The following is a 23,279-nucleotide window of genomic DNA, read 5'->3' as shown; positions in this document are numbered from 1 at the left end:
GTTATCCATAGCCATGCCCTGCATTCCCATCATGCTTCCCATGCGCTGAAAGTCGGAGTATTCCCCTCTCTTCAAGAACACCTGATTGCCCGTGTAGTTGTGGCGCTCGTACACCACGAAGCAGCCGTTGTCCACCCTGCAGGAGTTGCAGCGGTTCAGGTGCATGTGGATGTCGGTGCAGTCGCTGCTGCACTCATGGGAACGACCCTGGAAGTCCCTTTCTTCATAGAAAATAATCTGCAAACAAAAAACATGCATGAAAAGTTAGATTAGTGAGTTTAATAGACTTTTACTGCACCAATGATACAAACATGTGATATTATTTACCCTGCCCATGGTTACGCTTTTAGTTTTAGCAAATGATGACAACCCAGCACCACTTTTATATAGAGTATCAGATACAGATCACTTCACACACCTTTGTGCAAAACATCATGACTCATCACTAAGTTCACCTGGCCTTGCTTTCATTTTTAACAGCCCACCTGAATAGTTATTGTATGTTAAATGTAGTTTTGAGAGGTCAATTCAGGTCATAACAGAAGCAAAACAATCCTCAAATTATGTTTTTAAATGTAGTTGTTTTTAATAGTTTTAATAGTTGTTCACCTCTTAAGGAACGCACATGAATAAATAGTTGAAGTTTCTAGAAGCACATATAAACCCAATATTCACAATAGCTATTGCAGAATCTGGCATACAGTGAAATCTGCCACCCTATGGTGCTGCGCAGAGCCACAATATAGAGTGATGACTCAAAGGTTTCAGCACAAGCCATGTGGAAATGCTACGGCCGTGCGATGTATAAAAAGGGAAACGGGTCGATGTTGAAGCAGTACATCTGAAATCAGCACACAATAATCATGGACATGGGCAGGGTAAGTGAAGCTTTCGAAACATCACAGAAACATGGAAGAGGTGTTGTCTGGAAACTCAGGTCCACATTGTTGTTTGCAGATCACATTCTTTGAGGAGAAGAACTTCCAGGGTCGCTCCTATGAGACCAGCAACGACTGCCCTGAGCTCACCTCCTACCTGAGCAGGTGCAACTCCTGCAGGGTGGAGAACGGCCTCTTCATGGTCTACGAGAAGCCCAACTTCATGGGCCAACAGGTGCTGGTGAGGAGGGGCGAGTACCCTGACAACCAGCGCCTGATGGGCATGACTATGAGCGACTGCATCAGGTCCAGTCGCATGATCCCCACGGTAGGTTTATCGCTCTCAGCTGCAATAAGTAAGCCACAAATTACAATTACTTTGTGGTTGCAACAAAAACAACTTTGTAAATTGGCTGAGCTGATATTGGACTATCATCCATTTTAAAATCAGCATTTCTATTGGTCGACAGCACAGGTTAAAGTTAAGCAAATGCAAAATGCTTGCAGGAAATCTGTCATAAAATATTCTAAACTCAGGTTGCATTTGCTGAGGAAGCCTGTACATGTGATGGGAACATGGCTGCCATTAATGGTATTTGCAAACCCATTTTGTGAGTCTTTGAAATAACAAAATGAATATTGTAACGTCTCTTAAGATTCCCGGTACGTAGGCCCAGAACCAGTGTTGTTACAATAGTGTTGTATCAACCATCACAGTGGTTTTTTCACGATAACAGGTTGTTTTCTTGAGACAATCAGAGCATTAACCCGTGGATCTGATGCTTTAATGCCCTGATTATCCTGACGTATCTTCACCTACAGCACAAGGGACCCTTCAGGATGAAGATCTACGAGAAGGAGAACTTCGGAGGCCAGATGCACGAGCTGATGGACGACTGTGACAACATGCAGGATCGTTTCCGCATGAACGAGTGCCAGTCCTGCAACGTGATGGAGGGCCACTGGCTGATGTTCGAGCAGCCCAACTACAGAGGCAAGATGATGTACCTGAGGCCAGGAGAGTACAGGAACCTCAGAGAGATGGGGATGAGCAACATGACGAGGTTCAGCTCCATGAGGCGCATCATGGACTCCTGTTAACTCTGAATGTACGGGGAAATAAAGAAAGCTGAAATCTAATGGTTCTGATTGTAGACTTTGTGCAAGCATGTTCTGAAAACACAAGAATTCACACATAACTCTAGACAAATGGTATTTTCAACACTAACAGGGTCAAAAACAGGGATTTGTATGGACTGAACAAAGATGATATTATGTTTTAAAACATATCCTCCCATTATGCAAATCAGTTTTGTCAGACACTCCCCGTTTGGTTATTGTCCACACATTTAAACTCCATGGTCACACACACTTCCTGTTATAAGTTCAAGCTCTAAACTAAAACTAATACATTCACTTAACGTGTACAATTGGTGGAGTTATCCTTTGAATATCTCTAAGATGTATCAGTCAGTTTCTTCATGAAGCTGCTATATCTCTGCATGTTTCTCTTGTTGAAGAGGGTACAGGAAAATAGTTAATAAAAACAAGTACACTGAAGCCAATAGCACACATTTTAGATACAAAATGAACAGCATGCATGTGGTTTACCGACAGTATTCCTGCAAATGTACCTAGATTAGTGTCGGATTAACGAACAGGAAGGGTCCAAACTCCAAATGGTTCGTCCTCTGAGGAGCATGAATGTGCAATCTGCCTTTTTAGATCTTATATTTCTTGTGTACAAATGGGATTATTAAACATTGTAGAATAGTCCTGACTGGATCTAGAGGCTAGTTGGATTCATCCTCTGGGAATTAATTATAATTTTGAATTGAAAAACAGTATTATTGTTATTTAGCGCTAGTCTTTTTCCATATTCAGATCTAAATACTCAAGTCATTTGGATTAATCTGATGTTTTGCTTTTTCTGAGGTCGCTTAACATCAATATCATAACTATTATCAAACTAAAATAATGAGCCACTATTTCCAAGGTCAAGAGTGCACCGTGTTTAATATAAAGACGCTTTTCTTTGTCTAAAAGGACAATTCTCGACTCGCTGACTCAGCTCGTTTCATATCAACCAGATGTCTGGCAGTGCCGTTGTTTAGTCAGCATGCTTTCCGCTTTGCATTGTTCAGGAAACAGGATTCCCAGCTTCAGAACAATGTGATAAACCGGGATACATATCTGAATCACTGACTGAATTATCCAGGTGACACAAAGCAAACCATGTGGTAATGAGAGTATTGGAGACAACACAAAACTCATAATGAAGTGACATTTTATATATTTAATACCACATATTTAATGAAGCATCAAACTGTTTATGCCATATTCTTCTAAATGTGTATACTCATTGCTCTGATATGTCCATTTATTGAAACCTCATACTACTCTTTGCACTTTGTGGATGCATGCTTCATTTTTTTGTACTCATTTAGCAAAACTGTCTCTTAAAACTTTGCTCAAGTAAAAGCCATTCCACCGCCTTGTACACATACGTTGTTTGTTCAGATCCGTTTCTACCAGGACGAATACTTCCAGCGTCGATTCCCAAAATCTGTTAATGACTCCAGTAGCATGCACACGTCCCTCAGCCGCAGCAGTAAGTGAGTATAAACTAAATTAGATATGTCTATCATTTAATCAATGTGCTGTTAGTTTTGTTTGTATTCGGTGTTGCCAATGAGATACAATATAATGAGACAACACAATGTGCCGAGTGCATCAAATAATACAGTTTGAGATGAAACACATTGACATCATTCATTCGCAATTTCTGCATCACCCACAGGAGAAATCAAACAGCAGACATGGATTTTAAAACAATTGCAGCCTCAGCTAATGTGGCAAAGTTAATGGAGAGCTCATTTGCATGACAATGGTTTTCCTGGCAGTGCATTTCATCCGCCTGTATAATAAAGTGGAGCATCGGGGATGGAGGGAGAACGAGGCGCTTTGATTTGATCGTGTGAGGAGGAACAGAAGGTGACCATGGAGCGCACAGGGAAGGTGAGAGTAACGATAATACGATGCACCACATGCTAAATGCTAGCATGTGTGTCAATTAAAGAGCTTTTATGCATGCACTTCAGGCGGGAAAGGATAGTATCTTTCTTTAAATATCTCCTTAAGACCTTTATTTATGGCTGTCTTGTAATTGATGGTGATTGATATGTTAAGTTGTGATTCCTAAAAAGCTGTTCAAGGTACAAAAAGATCAAAAATAAACACATTCTCAAATATTCTCTGTCATGTTCAAGAAGTAGCTTCAACAAATGTTTCTGTTCCCCCTCTAGCTTACATTTTTGTGAAAAAAAAGATTAGGTCATCGTCATCATGTTCGTCACAAAACAACCAAAAAAGAAATAGCTTTTGCAATGACAAGAAATAACAAGTATGAGTTCACAGGTCCTGCTCATAACCATTCATGATTTGGTTTCTAGATCATCTTCTACGAGGAGAAGAACTTTAAGGGCCATCACTATGAGTGCAGCGGGGACTGTCCGGAGCTCAACTCTCACATCCAGCACTGCAACTCCCTCCGGGTGGAGGAGGGGGCCTGGGTCCTCTACGAAAGACCCCAATACCTGGGCTACCAGTACGTGCTCATGAGGGGCGAGTACCCCAACTACCAGAGCTGGAACGGCTTCAACGACACCATCCGCTCCTGCAGACTCATCAGACATGTGAGGAAATAGATTTAGCTGAGCTTATAGTATGTGTTTTAATGTTTTATTTAAATTCTGTAGGGGTTTATTTAGCTTGTGAACATTATTTCAGACTAACTAAGAAGCTGGTTATTACGTTAGTTTAGTTTTTCTGTTTCTTTATTCACACATTTTGGATATTTTGGCTGAAGAAACTCACATTGTTTTCTTCAGCCATAGAAACATTAAAACAAAACCTCCAAGCTTAGCATAAAGACTGAAGACTGAAGACAGGGGGAAAAGATTTTTTTATTTTTTAAACTTTATGTATTGGGTTTTTTCAACAGCATACAGTTATTCTATCAGAGCATGTATCAAAAGTAGGTAAACAAATCTTCACTTCGTACAAAAATAGGTAGAGTAACAATGCTGCTCACTGCTGAACACCAGGGCAAACAAATTCCCACAGACAGACAAACAAAAACAGACAAACAAAAACAGACAAACAGACAAACAAAAACACCTGTCCAGTGTTGGGACCCCTCAAAAACAGAAAATAGTTTTAGCTGAGCTTATAGTATGTGTTTTAATGTTTTATTTAAATGTGTAGGGGTTTATTTAGCTTGTGAACATTATTTCAGACCAACTAAGAAGCTGGTTATTACATTAGTTTAGTTTTTCTGTATCTTTATTCACTCATTTGTGATATTTTGGAGTTGTTTTCTGACTTGAATTATATACAACAGTTGGTAGTACCATTGCCTTCACATTAAATACATATTTGGTGTTTTATAATATATTTTATCCCATAGAAACACTAAAAAAAAAAATCCAAGCTTAGCATAAAGACTTAAGACAGGGGTAAGCCTGGCTCAGTGCAAAAGTAAAACAAATCTGTCCACCAGCTCATCTTTCAGCTAACTTGCTTTATATTTTGTTTTGGTTATTGTTCATTTGTAAATTCAACATGTATATTTTCTACTTTTTCGTTTGTTTCGAGTCTTTTTAATCTGTATTGTACAATGCCTTGTCTTTTATGCTGCTGCAACACAAACTTTCTCGAAATTGGGATCAATAAAGTATCTTATCTCTCTCTTATCTTATTTAAAGCTCACTAACAAAACATTATAATTTCAGCCTTCCAGCATGCACAGGATCCGCATCTACGAGCGTCCGGACTTCAGCGGCCAGATGATCGAGTTCGGCGACGACATGCCCAACCTGATGGACCGCTGGCGCTACCGGGACCTCCACTCGGCGCACGTGCAGGACGGCGTCTGGGTTTTCTACGAGCACTCGAACTACAGGGGGCGCCAGTACCTGCTGGAGAAGGGCGAGTACAGACGTCCCGCAGAGTGGGGGGCGCTTCATCCCGCCGTGGGGTCCATCAGACGGGTGGTCGACTCGTCTTAAAATCACTTCCTGTTTCCCCACCTTCCTCCAGTCGTTACCCCTGAGTTAACTTAATAAAAGCAAAGCAAACTGCAGAAGCAGAATGGATGGGAGTGGTTTGAGTTATTGGGATTGTAAATGATAATGGAACAAATAGACAACATTCAGAAGGCAATTCAAAGTGCTTTACAAAAAGACATTAAGAAACATATTATGAAATGACATTTAAAAGCAAAGATACATGAATAAAAGTTACAGCAGTGGGAAATGTTTAGGTCTGACTCTCAATCAGTGTTGGGCAAGTTACTTTTAAAAAGTAACGAGTAATAGTTATAGTTACTGCTCTCAAAAGTAACTAGTTACTTTATTAGTTACTGAATTGTGACAGTAACTAGTAACACGTTACTTTACTTTACAAATAATAACAATAAAAATACAAGTTTTTGTGTGGTTTTTTGCTGACTAGTTCTCTGAAGGCAACAGACTTGACCGTTGCGATGGGCAGCATGTCCTCAACAACATACCTGGCAATCTATTTAGTTGACTCTGGGTGACATGTGCATGGCGATTTGAAAGAATCGTTTTTTGGCTGTTTAGATGGTGTTGCTCCATCTGGGAGCCGGTGGTTGAGACGGTGGGGTCTTTGGCGACTAGTTTTATAGCCCCATGTACATTAGTTAGGTGCTTGAAATGTTACCCCGCGTTAACCAATCATCACTCCTCTCTGGTTACTTTCACTTTTCCATGGTGCTGTGAGAGGACATCGCTGTATTCGCCTGTAAATTACATCCGCAGTGAGATTCGTTTCAGTTCCATCACATAATGTAACGCACCCATTTAAATCACAGTAACTATAACGGCGTTACTTAATGAGAATACGTATCTAGTAACGCTGTTAGTTACCGCAAAAAGTAGTTGCGTTACAGTAACGCGTTAGTCCCAACACTACTCTCAATCAATGCTAACTTTTTTAGCAGAAATAGTTTTCTATCACCTCACTTTCTTTCTACTTTCTTGTTTAACTTTTCCTTTAGTTATTTCAGAAAAGACGTGTTTTAATATAACTTTTTTACACCTGGATGTAACAGTATGACCTCATCGGGTCCATCCTCCTGTGAAGTCAATATTCTACTTATTGGAAGTCAAACTGCAGCCGAATGGATGGGCGTGGTTTTATTTATTGGGATGGTGAATGATAATGGGACAAATACACAGAAAATTGTATTTTAGTGGGTTTCATTCTTATACACTGATGTTGTGAATATCATACACGTGCATTTCTTATGATTACATTAGTTACGATCAAATGTAAAGACAAAGGCATTATCCTACTTATTTTAAGTCAGTTTAGCGTCAACGTTTTTACAGTTGTGTAGCTCAAAGTCAAATAGCTACATAATGTTGCTTTAACAAACGAATAAAATACAAATTGTGCATCCCTAAAATGTTTATATTCCTTTTTTATAGGCAGAAACTTGGGAAGGTTATTGGTGACCAAAAGCATCATGATGCATCCTCTGAAGGACATGTATATTATGTACTCTATATCTCACTGAAATTAGACTTGTTTTGCACTTTTTTGCTGGTTTTTCTAGTAGCTGATGAGCACCCGGCTGCAAAATCCCTCTGATGATTCACGAGGATTCCCCAGCAGGGAGCGATGGTATGTCAGCAGCTATTGTTCTTTAGATGGAGCACAGACACAACAGAGTCAGGGCGTTGGACAGCAGCCACTTTCACTGGCTTTGTCTGTTTGAGCTTCATTAGGTACGTTACAGTACGTCTGTGCAATAGATAGTTTGAGCTCTGACCTGCTGTAAAAGTGCTGCACAGCTTCTGGAAAAACACCACTTAACATCTGAATAACAACAACTTAACGCATTAACATTCTGATTTGATTTAGTTAACAATCATCTGCAGACCTTATGGCCTAGTGGTGGAAGATGCATTGAGATCTTTTACGTAAGGCGAGACACTACAGGCAAAATTAATGTTTTGAGACTCTTATGCTTTAATGACATGTCTTATTTCAGACTTGGGATAAGAAAACAATCCAAAATACACATTTAGGAATTTATTTGACTATGTAGTCCATCTACATCTGTGGATTCCTCCTAAATTAAACAAGGTTAGCATCAGATAATGTCTTGTTTGCATATTTAAACATTTAATACGGTACATTAATGAACTGTAGACACTTCATAGTGATATCTATTAGTTTCTCTGTTCACATGTAAATTGGATTACTGAAAATACAAAAATAGTTATGCATTAAAAACAGCCAACAATGCTTAAAATATCAAAAGTTAAATCAGGAAAATGTGAGTTTTAAACTGAAATTGTATTGGGTAATTGTTACTGCTAGATTAACTTGTATATATAATTGAGTAGAGTCATCTAACATCAGTGCTGGACGGAGGCTTCAGAGCCATCTAGTGGTGCTAAAACTCCATTGACCTCGACAAATAAGCAGATGTTTAGAGCTAACATAAGCTTCCTTTTTAAGACTCTTTTTTTGAGGGGTATGACGATTATGATACTTATTATATTTATGAATGAAAGCTGTAATAAGATAAATCAAAATTTGGATTATGTTTTCCATTTCTTTTCTCACATTTCACACCATGTATCAGTTTTGCATTATGGCCACGTGCAGCGTTTATAAAATGCAATAAATAATTGTGGCCAAAAAGTACAATCATAAAAAGATACAGACAGCATTCAGGTAATAGATCTTCATTGAAGTATTAAAGAAACTGCATAATCAAAACCTGCAGACACGTTTGATAAGACGGTGTAAGAGTGCAGTTCGTCATCATTTCCTGACACAGGATATGTTCGATCATATCTGGAGATCTGTCAGAGCGGATGAATACAAATCTGATGTGGTGTGTACAGAGTGGCGGACGTGTAAACAGGAGACGCTGCAAATCAGTAACAGAGCTGCTGAGCTCAGCTGACAATTGGACTGGAACTTTTTATCACACACACACACACACACACACACACACACACACACACACACACACACACACACACACACACACACACACACACACACACACACACACACACACACACACACACACACACACACACACACACACACACAGATCCATTCTGGCATCCACTGTCGCTGATCAAGCAGTTTCTGAGAACGCAAACAACCACTGCAAAAAATAAAGTCCAGCCGTAGAGGTCAATTGGTCAAAAGTCGAAAAACTGGACTTCTTTATTTGGATAAAAGAAGTACTAATGAGGTTTTAGTTGCAAATGTAATTAAATCAACAATGAGATCACGCAAAAATTGTTTAAAGAATACTGCAGAAATATGTGTTTTGCTATGTTCATTGTGCTTTAATTAACTAATTCAAAGTGTTCTCGTGCAGTCCTGTACAATCATAAGCTGCAGACAGACGTACTTTCTAGAGAGTTAAGATGATTGACAGTTTTTTGACTCAACCACAATGCAGCAAAAATATAACCTTCCGTCTTCTTTGTCCATTTTTGGATATAAATTCCTACCACAGCAATGTTTTTTAGACTGTTAAACACTGTATAACATGCTGACTGCTGGCCTATGAATACACTAAATACCAGACTTAATACATAGTCAGGTGGCGTGCTTCGTGATCGCTCTGCAGCGAATGGTAATGAAGTTGAAAGAGATCAAAGCGGTATTAAGAGTGGAGGGACTGCCTCGCCACCCACTGAGATGAATGCACTTTGGAGCAGTCATGTGTGACGTGGATTAAACCAAACATGCTGCAGCAAAACGAGAGGAAGTACAGTATTTCTTGTCCGGACAAAAGAGTTCTGATTATTAATGTTATGTTCAGTTTTAAAGGACAACGGCACCTTCAGATTCCCTCAAATCCAATCTTTGTGATAATAAATCATATTATCTTGAGAAGTAATAGTGTTTGTACTCGTTTGGTAAAGGAATCTGGACTCTAAATGATTATGAAATTCACATTAAATTGCAATTGTGTCATATTTGCCAATACATTTCGGGTAAACTAAGTACAATAGGATTTGCATGTTGCTTTAAGTTATGAATGACCAAATTAATATCATAAAGCTGTATCATTTAATATATTAGGTAAGATCTTTTATGGTTTATTCTCAAACTAACTAAGGTAGTCTAAAAGAATACCTAAATAATCTTAGTAATGTTATCTAAAATAGTTAATCTTGTTTTATTACTTTATGTATTTATTAGCCTGCTTTTTAAGGAATGGCAGCTCTGGCTCTTTAAGAGATCTTTGGAGACATGAATGAACAGCAGCCATTCATAAAAAACAAAAAACAGGGACGGACGTCAGAGCAGTCTTGAAGATGATTGGCTCTTCCTTTGAGTGACGTGATGTTCTAGCCAATGGGAGCGCAGCGCTGGGCTCGGGGTTTAGTTCCAGCGATCAGACCTATTCATTGAGAAAAATCCACAGCCGAGTTTTTATCCGAAGAGCTGCAGGGGATGTAGGGAAGAGGAAATCTTGGTTTTTAAAACACCGACGACAAACTTCACATATCAAGTGAGTGCTGCGTTATTACTACTACATCACGTTGTACGAACTAGATGCTTGGAGTTGTTTTAGCGGTGTTTTCTTCCATCATTGCGGGCTGTGTGGAGCAGATACGAGCTAAGAGGCGAACGCCATTTTCTGGGAAAATCAAAGGCAACATTGCGTCCATTTTTCCCGCATCTGTCAGCACTGCAGGGTGGCATTTCTGTCTGCAGCAGCTGTCTTTATGGTCTGTTAGCATCGTGAATATTTCTCTGTGCTCTGTTGTACATTTTCTCAATGGTTAGCCCCCCCTTCACCCCCCCACCCCCTTCTTCTGCAAAGGCTCAAGTTTCACTTCATTGAGAAAAACAAGGAGGTCTCACGATGCCTTGCGTCACTCCAAAAACTCCATTCACAAATCTTTACAATTCGTTTTATTTAAAGTTAGGTTGAAAACACCACGAACCAAAGTCATGTAGTTTATCTTGGTGTTGATATCATTAAAGCAAATGGAGTACACTTCAAATTGAACTTTTGACTTGTTTCTAACGCCCTGTTATAAGAACAATAGCAGTTGTAGCGAGGTGTTGTTTACCTACGGAAGCCCTCTGCATTCATCAAAGGACGTGTGACTTCCGTATGAGGTAATCACCTTTTACAGTTAAAAGATAAGGGTTTGAGAACTTCTATCTCCTATTATAATACTGACTTTAACTCGTATTTGGTTAGAGAAAGATTAGTAACGGCAATCCTTTTAAAGTATCCTGACCTTGTGAAATCAATCTCAACTCAAAGCTCTACTTTTCATCAGCTTTAAACCAGATTTCACTGTCCTCATTATGTGTTGACACTTGCATCAGCTCCATTAACTTGTTAAAACTGTACAAGTATGGTTAAAAGCTCAGAAAAATATGGCAAGTGTCAGAGAATGATTAAATGTTTCATCACAAATGGTCATATTTATCATTTAAAGCCTGTATATAATCGAAAAAGAAATCAAGTGTCATGTAATCTTCAGGATATTTCCCCAAAATGTGGGACTATTCCTTAAAATATCTTCCTATAATTTGATCTGTTGCCTCCAACTAATCCCCTGCAGACTGGAAAGCTTCACCTGAGTATATTATGTCATTTTAACCACTAAAAAAACAATATCTCATGCTTTTGCTGATGCTTGTATCATTCCTTTTTGTGACGTAAAGAAAGCATTTACTCAAACCACATATTCAGCGATACCACTTTGTAAATACACGGTAAGGTCACTACAGTGCAGACAGACAGACAGAAGGAGAAAACAAGGCATCACATTTTTATTGCACCATACAGCTGCTTTCTGTGTATCCCCTTAAAACCAGTCTCACTACTCAAACATGTTTGAAGCGTATTTCCTTCTGCTGCGCGTCTACATGATTTAACATACAGGACGTTGCATAACGCTGTAATGACAACAAGGCTTTTATGGCCACTGTAAATCCTGCTGCTGTGGGGCCAGGATGTAAAGAGGTACATTGGTAGAGATGATTACATTACATGTCACTTGATAGACGCTGTTATCCAAAGCGACTTACATACTCAATACTGTGGGCAACCCCCACACGAGCAATTTGGGGTGAAGTGTCTCAGGGACACAACGACATGCTGACTGCAGTGGGGTTTGAACCTGTGATTCCCTGATCCCAACACCAACGCACAACCCACTGCGCCACACGCCTCCCATGATCAAGCTAATTGTGCCTTAAAATGTCTCTAATAGTTCCTCCCATTCCCTTATTGTTCCAGGCAGGGTGAAGACTCCTGCAACATGGACGGCTTTTACGACCAGCAGGTCCCCTTTGTGGTCCCTGAGAGTGTGAGTTACCCTCCTCTGCTTCACTTCTCTGATGTTTAACTTTATGATTTATGTTCACTAAACAGTTTTTCTTTTTTCTTTTTAAATGTAGAAATGTCCCGTAGAGGGAGCAGAGAGATGTTTCAGCGACAGGAAGAGGAAGTTCATGGACACAGAGCTGGCTCAGGACACAGAAGGTGGGCTCATCATGTCCACATGTCAAAGTGTTTACTGCGTCAGTGGTTACACAACACAGTAGGAGAGAGAGAGAGACAGATTCGGAAACATGTTGTCACTTTGGAAACGTCAATATTCATTTTGGCTTATAACTGACTTTCAGAGCTCTTTCAAGACCTGATCCAGCTCCAGGAAATATGGATCGCAGAAGGTGAGAGCTGCAAGAATCATGACACAAAACACACAACTTCTCCATCAAAAACTGTATGAACTTCTCTGATTAAAGCCGTGTTGTGTCACCCCTTCAAAAGGTATTTTAAAGGCAAGACGCTACAGGCAGAGACGTTTATTTGGTTGTCTATTTACCTCTGCAGAATTCTCATGTGTTCTCCAAAAGTTAGCATTAGATTAAGCCTCATTTGTGCATATTTATACATTACTTTTAAGAAGTTCAAAGTTAGTTGTATTTAGTTATGTCTTGCAAAGAATAGTTTAACAATACTTCAATCAGGAGAGACGGTTTTGATGTAAGAATACATATTTATTGCAGAGATACACAAATGAATGTAATGGTGATTTTGGCGATTAGGCCCCTGCTTTTTAGGCCCCCGTGGTGGTGAATGGATAGTTGGGTTCGGTCTGAAGGGGAGGGGCTTAGCTTGACCCTGGTGGTGGTGAATGGATAGTTGGGTCGGTCTGAAGGGGAGGGGCTTAGCTTGACCCTGGTGGTGGTGAATGGATAGTTGGGTTCGGTCTGAAGGGGAGGGGCTTAGCTTGACCCTGGTGGTGGTGAATGGATAGTTGGGTTCGGTCTGAAGGGGAGGGGCTTAGCTTGACCCTGGTGGTGGTGAATGGATAGTTGGGTCGGTCTGAAGGGGAGGGGCTTAGCTTGACCCTGGTGGTGGTGAATGGATAGTTGGGTCGGTCTGAAGGGGAGGGGCTTAGCTTGACCCTGGTGGTGGTGAATGGATAGTTGGGTTCGGTCTGAAGGGGACGGGCTTAGCTTGACCCTGGTGGTGGTGAATGGATAGTTGGGCTCGGTCTGAAGGGGAGGGGCTTAGCTTGACCCTGGTGGTGGTGAATGGATAGTTGGGCTCGGTCTGAAGGGGAGGGGCTTAGCTTGACCCTGGTGGTGGTGAATGGATAGTTGGGTCGGGTCTGAAGGGGAGGGGCTTAGCTTGACCCTGGTGGTGGTGAATGGATAGTTGGGTTCGGTCTGAAGGGGAGGGGCTTAGCTTGACCCTGGTGGTGGTGAATGGATAGTTGGGGTCGGTCTGAAGGGGCGGGGCTTAGCTTGACCCTGGTGGTTGTGAATGGATAGTTGGGTTTGGTCTGAAGGGGAGGGGCTTAGCTTGACCCTGGTGGTGGTGAATAGATAGTTGGGTTCGGTCTGAAGGGGAGGGGCTTAGCTTGACCCTGGATTCAGAGGGACAGGGGGTGAAAAGGGGTGGAGGAGGGTTGCATAGAGTCACCTGAAATGACAGCTGTCAGAGGGGGGAGAGCAGACTTAAAAGGTTTGGCTATGATAGGCTCTTGGGAATAGAGCAAAGTGATTGGTTAAGCTGGAGAGTGACGCCCCCGATCACTTATTGAGAGGAAAGAGAGTATACATCGGAATAGTAAATGCAGAGTAGAGACGTTCTTCCTGGTTTAACTTACGCTGAGCTTCATTAGTCTCTTTTACTGGTTTCTCTTATTTACCTGACGAGAAGTCCTTTCACACCGTGTCTTCCCTCTCTTACAGCTCAGGTTCCCGATGACGAGCAGTTTGTCCCAGACTTCCAGTCCAATAAGTGTGAGTACCTCCTCCTCTCATACAAAAATCGTGAAATGTATAGAAATCTTATCTAAAGAAAGTACTTAAATATGACTTTAAATAGCAGAATAACCATTAAAGTCTTTTGCCATTCTGCTAATACATGTAAGGTGTATTTTTATGTTGGATTTATTGGTTGTGTCAGATCATACAATCAACCCTATTTTAACCAGATGAGATGTTTTAGCACTTAATAGGAATCTGTATACAACTGCAACGGTCAGATAAACATCGCCCTTATATCGTAGTACAAGTAAGTTGCATTGCATTTAAATACTGAATACAAATACCTCATTAGTGCACTGATTTGTCTGTTAATTATTCCTACTATCAGTGTTCCCTGGCAGCTCAGTGTTTGACCCTCAGACAGAACATCAGTGCATCTGTGCCAGGCACATGATGGCGGTCACATGGTGCAGGAAATGGCTCCACTTGCACCTTTTTAAAAATAAAGATGTCACAGATAAGAGCTCTCTATGCGGGAATTAAACATTTAGTGCAGCTGCCAAACACGTAGCACTGTATTTATTACTGCGACTCCCGGACGGACAATAAATCTGACAGATTGATTATACGTGGAAACATGGTGAAGAGTCCTGGAAAACTGAGATAGGGTGTACTGTGCGCATTATAAGCAACAATCTGGTATCATTATTACTATCTTTAATAACACTAATACACCAATTTACACATTTTCACATATTTATTGTTGTCAATTATTGTGGTACAATGTGCACGTTTAATTACATATTTTTACTTTAACATCCTATGTGTCTATACGTAATTTGTATTCTATTTTATTTGTTTCTTTATTGAATATTTTCAGTGTAATATCCCATGTTAATATGCGCTCTTTAAATTATATTTTATTTTTCCATTACACATTTTTAATCTGAAATCTAGCGTAGACACTTTTTAAATTATATTTTTATAGCACGTTTTTTTAGCACTAAATCCTATGTTTATATACATATTTTACTTTTTTTTTTTTATTGTGTTTTATTCTAAAGTAAGCAGCTGTCATTAAGCCCAATTCCTCCCAGGGCTGAATAAACAATTCTGATTCATATAGGAGGCTTTCGTTCCTCTGGTTTCACACTAACGTTTGAGCCGCAGTGCTTGAAACCAAAGGGTCTCTGAATATTTATTTGATGTGTTTCAGTGATGTTTCATGGACCTCCTCTGAGCAAGGTGAAGCGAGAGCACAGCCCGTCTCCCTGCAGGACGCCTCACGCTGACATGTGCCTTTACAGCTACAGGTACAACGTGTGTGTGTGTGTGTGTGTGTGTGTGTGTGTGTGTGTGTGTGTGTGTGTGTGTGTGTGTGTGTGTGTGTGTGTGTGTGTGTGTGTGTGTGTGTGTGTGTGTGTGTGTGTGTGTGTGTGTGTGTGTGTGTGTGTGTGTGTGTGTGTGTGTGTGTGTGTGTGTGTGTGTGTGTGTGTGTGTGTGTGTGTGTGTGTGTGTGTGTGTGTGTGTGTGTGTGTGTGTGTGTGTGTGTGTGTGTGTGTGTGTGTGTGTGTGTGTGTGTGTGTGTGTGTGTGTGACTTGTGGGGACCTACATCTGTTTACACAGTCACGTGTGGGGACTGGCTTCCCTTATGGGGACAAATTGGAGGTCCCCATAAGGGGAATCATTAATTTTAGGGTGAAGACTTGGTTAGAGTTAGGGTAAGGGTTTAGGTTAAGGCATGTGTTGGTTATGGTTAAGGTTAGGATAAGTCTCCAGGAAATGTATGTAAGTCAATGTAATGTCCCCTGAAGTGGTGTGTGTGTGTGTGTGTGTGACGTGTGCGACATGTGCTTACAGCTACTTCCTGTTTCCTCAGTGCCTGTGACAATAAGCCAGCGGGGCTCAAATCCCTTCCTCCAGCCCCCTCTCATCCTTCAGGACCTCCACCTGTTCAGAGGCAGCTCCACCCTCCGGGCCCCCAGATCTCCAGCAGAGGCCCTCAGGCCAATCAGAGCCAGCAGTTTGCTCTGCCCCGCCTCCCCACCAGCTGCCCCCCTGCGTCTTTCAGCACAGAACAGAGGTGGGTTGGACGTTCAACTTTAATATGATTTCAAATGTTTTTATTTGGTACATTTGAAGCTTCTATTGAGGTCTGATGTCACAAAGTCACTCAGAAACTAAAATCCTTAATTTGAACAATGTGATTTTATTGAGGTAATCCATTTTTATTAAATCAGCCTTCTTTTAAGAACTTAGTTTAAACAATGTGGCGAATTTTATAAATGTTTACACATATCTTTTTCCAGTACATTTTGACTTTTCAACGCACTTGTTGGGAAAGTTTTGATGAAATAAATAAATAGGGGACTCAATTAACAAAAAAACATCTCTTTACAAACTCACACAACTAGAGTCATTCATTTCTTTCCTCATATGCTCACATCTTTGAAAAACATGCACTGCAATATGCTAAAATCGTACTATTAATACCTTTTGATTTGATACACTTTATTGGTATTTTTTTCATATAGTTTTGCTTTTGTTTAACATCAGATTTAAGGACTGCAGATGGAAATTAGCTATTAGCTAAAATCTGGCATAATTCATCGTCTCTTTTCTGAGATTAATGTATGTGTATGATTGGTCCTTGTTGAAATACATACATAAGCATTTAAAAAACCACGCCCCTCCATTGACTTCTGAAACAGTGAGATGAGACCCTCCTCTCCTCGTCTCCTCCTCTCTGCAGGTTTCAGAGGCAGCTGTCGGAGCCCTGCTTGTCCTTCCTCCCTCCTGAGACTCCTCTGAACTCTCCGTACCAACCCTCGAGCCGTGATGGCCGCCCTCTGTACCAGCGCCACCTCTCAGAGCCTCTGGTCCCTCAGAGAGTGTTCAAGCAGGAGCTGGTGGACCCTCGGTACCCAGAGCCGGGACCCCAGAACTCTTTCAATCACGTGATCATCAAGCAGGAGCCGCGAGACTACGCCTTCGACTCAGGTGAGTTCCTCTGCTACGTGCACTGAAACAAACCCTTTGTCAAACTCCTGATTTTATTATTGATGTAATTGAGTGATTTCATTTTAAAATGGCATATTCTTTTAGAAGTGAGACCTAAAACACTTCCTGCTTTGTTTCTTCCAGAGGTTCAGCCCTGCCAGTCGTCGTTTGGGAAGTCTCCAGTCTTGTACCAGAATAACAATGTTGGTGAGTTGTGTGTTTGTTTGTTCTTACTTTTAAATCAGTTTGTTATTGTTCTCCTTGGAATAAATGTAACCTTTCATAATGAGAATGTATGTTTCACCCCACAGGGTTTGGTGCTGACAGAGAGCAACACCTGTACTATGACGACACCTGTGTGGTGCCGGACAGACTGGAAGGTAACACAGATTTAAAGAAGCATATTTCTAACTGCTGCTTCTGATAATCCACGGGGAATAGACCTTGTTGTCATACTAAGAAATGGTGTCAGTTGTACTCATTGTGTGTCTTATGGCGCATTTCCACTACAGCGTGGTTTAAGCGTGCCGTGCCCGCCCTGTTTTTGGTTGCGTTTCCCACTCGGCGTAGTTCCGGCTAGCGGGTACTTTTTCACAGTTTTTCTGGCTCTCCAAAATCGAGGTACTTTCCGGGCCAACAACCGGGCTGAGTATGCTAAACTAGTGAGAATCGCTGGCAACTACAACAAAATGAACATATACGTGATTTAATTGTAATTCACGTTTCAAAATGATGCCGAAGTAACAACATACTGATACCGGTTAGTAACAACCATGAATTAATGCTTTGACAAGTCTGCAGACAGACGGCAGGCGAAACACCTTTTAAAATGCGTGTTTTCTAATGGACATTTGGCTAAGCTAACGCAGTATATGCTCCGACCGTCCACACTCACAACAACGGCCTACAGACATAAATAAACCAGCGACTGTATTCTCCATGACACAGACAGTCTGTGGTTTGGACTTGTTTAACTTTTGTCTAGTTTCTGAACAGATATGAGGAGCTGTGAGCTCTGAGGGCTAACAGCTAACGGCTGATGTTGGTTTTGTGTTTCGCATTGAAGATGACGTCACGGCTCCGCCTACACTACGTTACTATAGTTACTGCCCCAGCTACTAAACTGTAATGGAAAATACTGAAAGGACCTTAAGTGGTGACTTTTTGACTACAGATGGGGTCCAAAACTAGCAAGCCACATGAATGTCTCGGGGCAAATTAATTTGATTTGCCACACCAATATGGCCAGGATCTGTTGAATTTTCTGAATATTGGGTTGCAGATTGGAATTGTCCAAAGGGGGGTTCGTTTAGCGTGAAACACTTGCAATAACTAAAGGAAAAAAGAAAGTAGAAAGAAAGTGAGGTCAAAGAAAACTTTAGTTAGAAAAAAAAGTAAGCAATATTTGAGAGACAGAGCGAAACATTTCACACTGCACTGTCACTTTAATTCATGTACCCTAATGTCTTTCATTTTTGTAAAGCACTTTGAATTGCCTTGTGTTGAAAGGTGCTTTATAAATAAACGTACCTTACTTTTGTCTCAGTGAAAGTGAAGCAGGAGAGTATGCCGTACCAACGCCGCGGCTCTTTGCAGCTCTGGCAGTTTCTCTTGACTCTGCTCGACAACCCGGCCCACGCTCACCTGATCGTCTGGACGGGGAGAAACATGGAGTTCAAACTCATCGATCCTGAGGAGGTGAGACAGAAACACACAGAGAGGTGGGAAGTAGTGGAGTACAAATACTTTGTTACTGTACTTAAGTACATTTTTCTGGTATCAGTACTTTACTCCACTACTGTACATTTTTCTGGTATCAGTACTTTACTCCACTACTTATATTTCTGACGACTTTTTACTTTGACTTCTTACATTTTGAACACAAATACCTGTACTTTCTACTTCTTACATGTTGAACACAAATACCTGTACTTTCTACTTCTCACATGTTGAACACAAATACCTGTACTTTCTACTTCTCACATGTTGAACACAAATACCTGTACTTTCTACTTCTTACATGTTGAACTCAAATACCTGTACTTTCTACTTCTCACATGTTGAACACAAATACCTGTACTTTCTACTTCTTACATGTTGAACACAAATACCTGTACTTTCTACTTCTCACATGTTGAACTCAAATACCTGTACTTTCTACTTCTCACATGTTGAACACAAATACCTGTACTTTCTACTTCTTACATGTTGAACCCAAATACCTGTACTTTCTACTTCTTACATGTTGAACTCAAATACCTGTACTTTCTACTTCTCACATGTTGAACTCAAATACCTGTACTTTCTACTTCTTACATGTTGAACCCAAATACCTGTACTTTCTACTTCTCTCATTTTCCAAACAGGCTGGTTCCTTTAGTCTGAATGTGTGTTTGGTGGCGTGATCATTATTATTTAGAGTCATTGCGTGCCTATTGATTTGAACACGATCCGTGTATCCATCATTTCCTGGTCTTCTCTAAAGAAGAGGGACCAATGAAAACGTTGTCATGTTGCCGTTGGTCACCATGGAAACATTCATTAGCTAACAATGACATTATTGTTCTATTAATATAAAGGGAGGTCAGGTACTCTTTAAAACAGCTGCTAGTTATGGGTACTTTTTACTGAAGTACATTTCAAAGTTCTTTACTGTTGAGTAAAGAAGTTTAGTCAGTACTTCTACTTTTAAACACGAGTATTTTTAAACACGAGTATCTGTACTTCTACTTGAGTAAAGGATGTGTGCACTTCTGCCATCTCTGAGCACACACATGGACTTTCTAAAAGGCGTGAATATTCCATAACCTTTGGAGGAATCTTCACTCGGTGGGACCAAAGTAAATGGCCTATTGCCTATAAGAAACGAATAGTTTAATTCAATTGCTGAGAGATATAGGATTCATTCTGATTAGCTGCAGGCTTATTGGACAGTTCGGTATCAGAGGTGAAAGCTATTGTTTGGCTTATGCATTATATTTTATATTATATATCTGTACAGGTGGCTCGGCTCTGGGGTCTGCAGAAGAATCGTCCGGCGATGAACTACGACAAGCTGAGTCGCTCGCTGAGGTACTACTACGAGAAGGGCATCATGCAGAAGGTAAAGGCAGGTTTCACTTCACTGTTATCACAAATTAGTGCCATTTCATCTCAACTTTAAAGGATTTTCTTGTGCACTCATCATGACGATAGCCCATTAACCCTACAAAAAAACCACTTAATTAAATCAACTTTATTCCAATTTCAGGTATTTTATTGGTCTTATTGATATGTCACATGTGTCTTTGGCCATACACATCAGTATACAGTTTACACTTAACTCTGCTTACACAAAAACAAACAAATATTAATGACATTAAGGACATACAGTACATATACTATGACATGTATCTCCAGTCTACTGATACAATTACCCTTTCTGTGTAGTCTGAATACAGTAGTCCATAATAATAAGAACTTAAATGTCTAACATTAGAGTAAAACAAAATACACAGAATCACAAAATAATTATTCGGGTATTTTAGTGTATCATTAATTTCTCTCTCCTCTGATTGGCTCGTCCTAGGTTGCCGGGGAGAGGTACGTCTACAAGTTCGTATGCAACCCCGACGCGCTGTTCTCCATGGCATTCCCAGACAACCAGAGGCCGAGTCTGAAGGCCGACCCGGACGCCATCTTGCCCCCCGGCGAGGAAGAAGGCCCCCCCCCGCCCAGCTATGAGGAGGAGGGTCCCTACCTGGCTGAGGGGGGGGCTTTCCCCGAAAACTACCCTTATTAAACTCCACAGGTTGGACGAAACATGAGATATTTGACAGGAGGAAGCTGAATTACTGAGCAGTGTTTTCAACATGTATACCCGCGGTATGTACGTCCCAGGAAAGAGGAATTCATCAGAGATTTCTTTTCTTTTTTTAACTGTCTTTTAGCCAAAAGTACTGGTTGCAAAATTGGAGATGGTCCCTTTTTTTGTCCAATACAGTTTAATTCTGATTTAGGTCTTGATTGTTTTCTTTTAAAAAGCTTTAACATTTAGATTTAAAGTTATATTAAGAAAATAAGACGCATTACTTCAAGATGTGGTTGTCATTTTGGAAGAAAAGGCTGTATGTCATAGTCTATATTTTTTCAGGAGAAAAGGTACAATTGGTCATCATGTAATTTTGAGATAAGGTCATAACTTAATTAGAAATTATACTAAAATAAAAAAAAACAGTACTTTTTCCCATAAACATGCGACCGGTTCTCAGAATATAACAGCTTTTTAATATTTTACTCATCAAAAGACAGTTTTTGTTCCTAATTGTGTGACTCACAGCTGTTCCCCTCAGCCTGCCTGGTTGTACTTTTTGTAGCATGGCCGTCGCCGTAGTCCTCGCGTACGTGAACTCTGGGATCTGTATTTCAACCAAAAAGTATCTCAAAACCATGAACACTCCTTTAACTAATTTACTTCTAATTGTTGTGTTTTTGGGTAAACCTTATACTGCTTGAAAGGGACATACTTGTATTTTCCAGATGTTATAGTCCTCCTATAAACATGTATATTGAGAAATGTCTTTTGTGTACTTTTTCTTGTTTTCAAAAGCTAATATTTTTGGCATTATATGAACTTTTTCCTAAACAGTTTTATGACAAAGGTACTGCTACTATTTTTCTGTAATACTGTCACTATGATGCTACTAATAAGCATAGACTTTCCTACAACCGGCTCATCTGTTATCGCACCAAGCTAGTTTTCTGCATTTTGTATAGTTCATTTGCTTCAATGTGTAGAAAAGGTGTATAATTATATATGAATATATTTTTGCAAAAGGCTGCACTTGCTTGACGTTGTACTATGAGCTGAAAAGTGAAGCCTGCTAATGTATTGTATTAATTCCAGCCTCTGAGAGATAAAGGACTTCCTCCCTGCAGATAATGTAATGGTATATTTTACTATATGATCCCAAAGTGGAGGAGAAGCTGGAGAACGATACTGACACCGGTGTAACGTCTACGCTCAGATACTGTACGTGTGCCTTCTGTTGATCTAACTGATACAATAAAGTATTTTACTCTTTTCTTTCGCCTCAAATCTCTATCTCCAGTGTCAAAGAATCAGGATTTTACCTTAAAACTACTATAAAGTATATTTATTTAAACAAACAGTAACAAATAAACAGTATACTACGTGTGTACATATTAACAATGAAAGATGTATACCTAGAGTATCTCTATTAAATATACAATTGAAGTCAGTGTACTTTGATAGGCCGGCCTACAATTAAACAATGTTAACTATTGACATAAGTTAGCAAGTGAATTACAATTTGGAATAGCCTAGATTTAAATGCACAATGTACAGTTTCGATTCCCATTTCGCTAGGACGCACGCGACTTCGCTCGGGTTGGCGAACTGTCGCGAGGAGGGAGGCGGCGGCGGCGAGCAAACAGCTCGCGCGGATACCTCGCACAGAAGGCGGTTATGAATCTCCATAACGACGCATGGAGGACGACAAGATGAAACATGGTGAAAACGACAGAAAGAAGTGAACTTTCCTGTGAGTTATGAGGTCAGTTAAATCCTCAACAAACACACAAACAAACAAGTAAACAAACACGAGTCTCTGCGTTTGTTACTAACTCGTGCTTTCTGTACAGTTGCTAATTTGTTTGAGGCGAAATAAAAAACGTTTAAAGCTGTCTAATAACCCTAAATAATGCAGGGGTGAGAAGTAGTGATTATGAAAGGAGGAATTGTGTTTTTATATCGAGTTTTTAAGACTTTCCCCTCTGTTATTGTCTGAGGTAATCACTCCACCTGTTGACATACACAACCAAGCTACCTGCAGTTAAATGTCCTTTAAGTTCTTCATAAGTTATACTGTGGTGGATTTATGGTTTGTTCATATTCAGCAGCAGTTGTCCTTTACTGTGCACCTGTAATTTACAGAAAATGTTGCCTATTTTCTGTCATTGCTTCACATTGGCATCTGTGAAACTGTGTCCGACTTCTCTATGATTCAGCAACGACTACTAGTCAGTATATCTGTACGTTTTAATGTGATACAACTTGCCACAGATCCCAAAACTAG

At 40.3% G+C, this 23,279-nt stretch overlaps 2 protein-coding genes and 1 pseudogene across 3 annotated transcripts in view; 2 read left to right on the top strand and 1 right to left on the bottom strand.

Moving 5' to 3' along the window:
* Positions 1 to 778, bottom strand: part of LOC307034601 (gamma-crystallin 2-like) — a 2,092-nt pseudogene extending 1,314 nt beyond the window's left edge. The window contains exons 1-3 of the transcript in view: positions 702 to 778; positions 328 to 379; positions 18 to 237 (exon numbers count right to left, since the gene is read on the bottom strand). The product of the transcript in view is annotated as a gamma-crystallin 2-like (transcript). The remainder of the gene's footprint in view (positions 1 to 17; positions 238 to 327; positions 380 to 701) is intronic.
* An 85-nt stretch (positions 779 to 863) lies between these two features.
* LOC307034600 (uncharacterized protein) lies at positions 864 to 5,975 on the top strand (the record flags this gene model as incomplete). Its single annotated transcript, XM_079673431.1, has 7 exons — positions 864 to 878; positions 958 to 1,206; positions 1,701 to 1,974; positions 2,340 to 2,401; positions 3,864 to 3,896; positions 4,331 to 4,573; positions 5,672 to 5,975. The coding sequence occupies 7 exons, from the start codon at positions 864 to 866 to the stop codon at positions 5,945 to 5,947; spliced, it is 1,152 nt and encodes a 383-aa protein (XP_079529557.1). The 3' UTR covers positions 5,948 to 5,975.
* A 4,342-nt stretch (positions 5,976 to 10,317) lies between these two features.
* On the top strand, positions 10,318 to 22,266 carry LOC307033987 (ETS translocation variant 5-like). The gene is made up of 13 exons (XM_079672648.1): positions 10,318 to 10,461; positions 12,218 to 12,283; positions 12,375 to 12,459; positions 12,603 to 12,650; positions 14,184 to 14,234; positions 15,418 to 15,514; positions 16,082 to 16,285; positions 16,955 to 17,202; positions 17,347 to 17,409; positions 17,514 to 17,582; positions 18,749 to 18,900; positions 20,204 to 20,305; positions 20,771 to 22,266. Exons 2-13 carry the CDS (start codon positions 12,236 to 12,238, stop codon positions 20,981 to 20,983), a joined length of 1,380 nt encoding a protein of 459 aa, XP_079528774.1. The 5' UTR covers positions 10,318 to 10,461; positions 12,218 to 12,235; the 3' UTR covers positions 20,984 to 22,266.
* The last annotated feature ends 1,013 nt before the right edge of the window (positions 22,267 to 23,279 follow it).

The sequence above is a fragment of the Notothenia rossii genome, assembly GCF_949606895.1.
Source record: "Notothenia rossii genome assembly, chromosome: 3".
Taxonomy (NCBI): Eukaryota; Metazoa; Chordata; class Actinopteri; order Perciformes; family Nototheniidae; genus Notothenia; species Notothenia rossii.
This window is presented reverse-complemented; position numbering and strand designations above follow the sequence as displayed.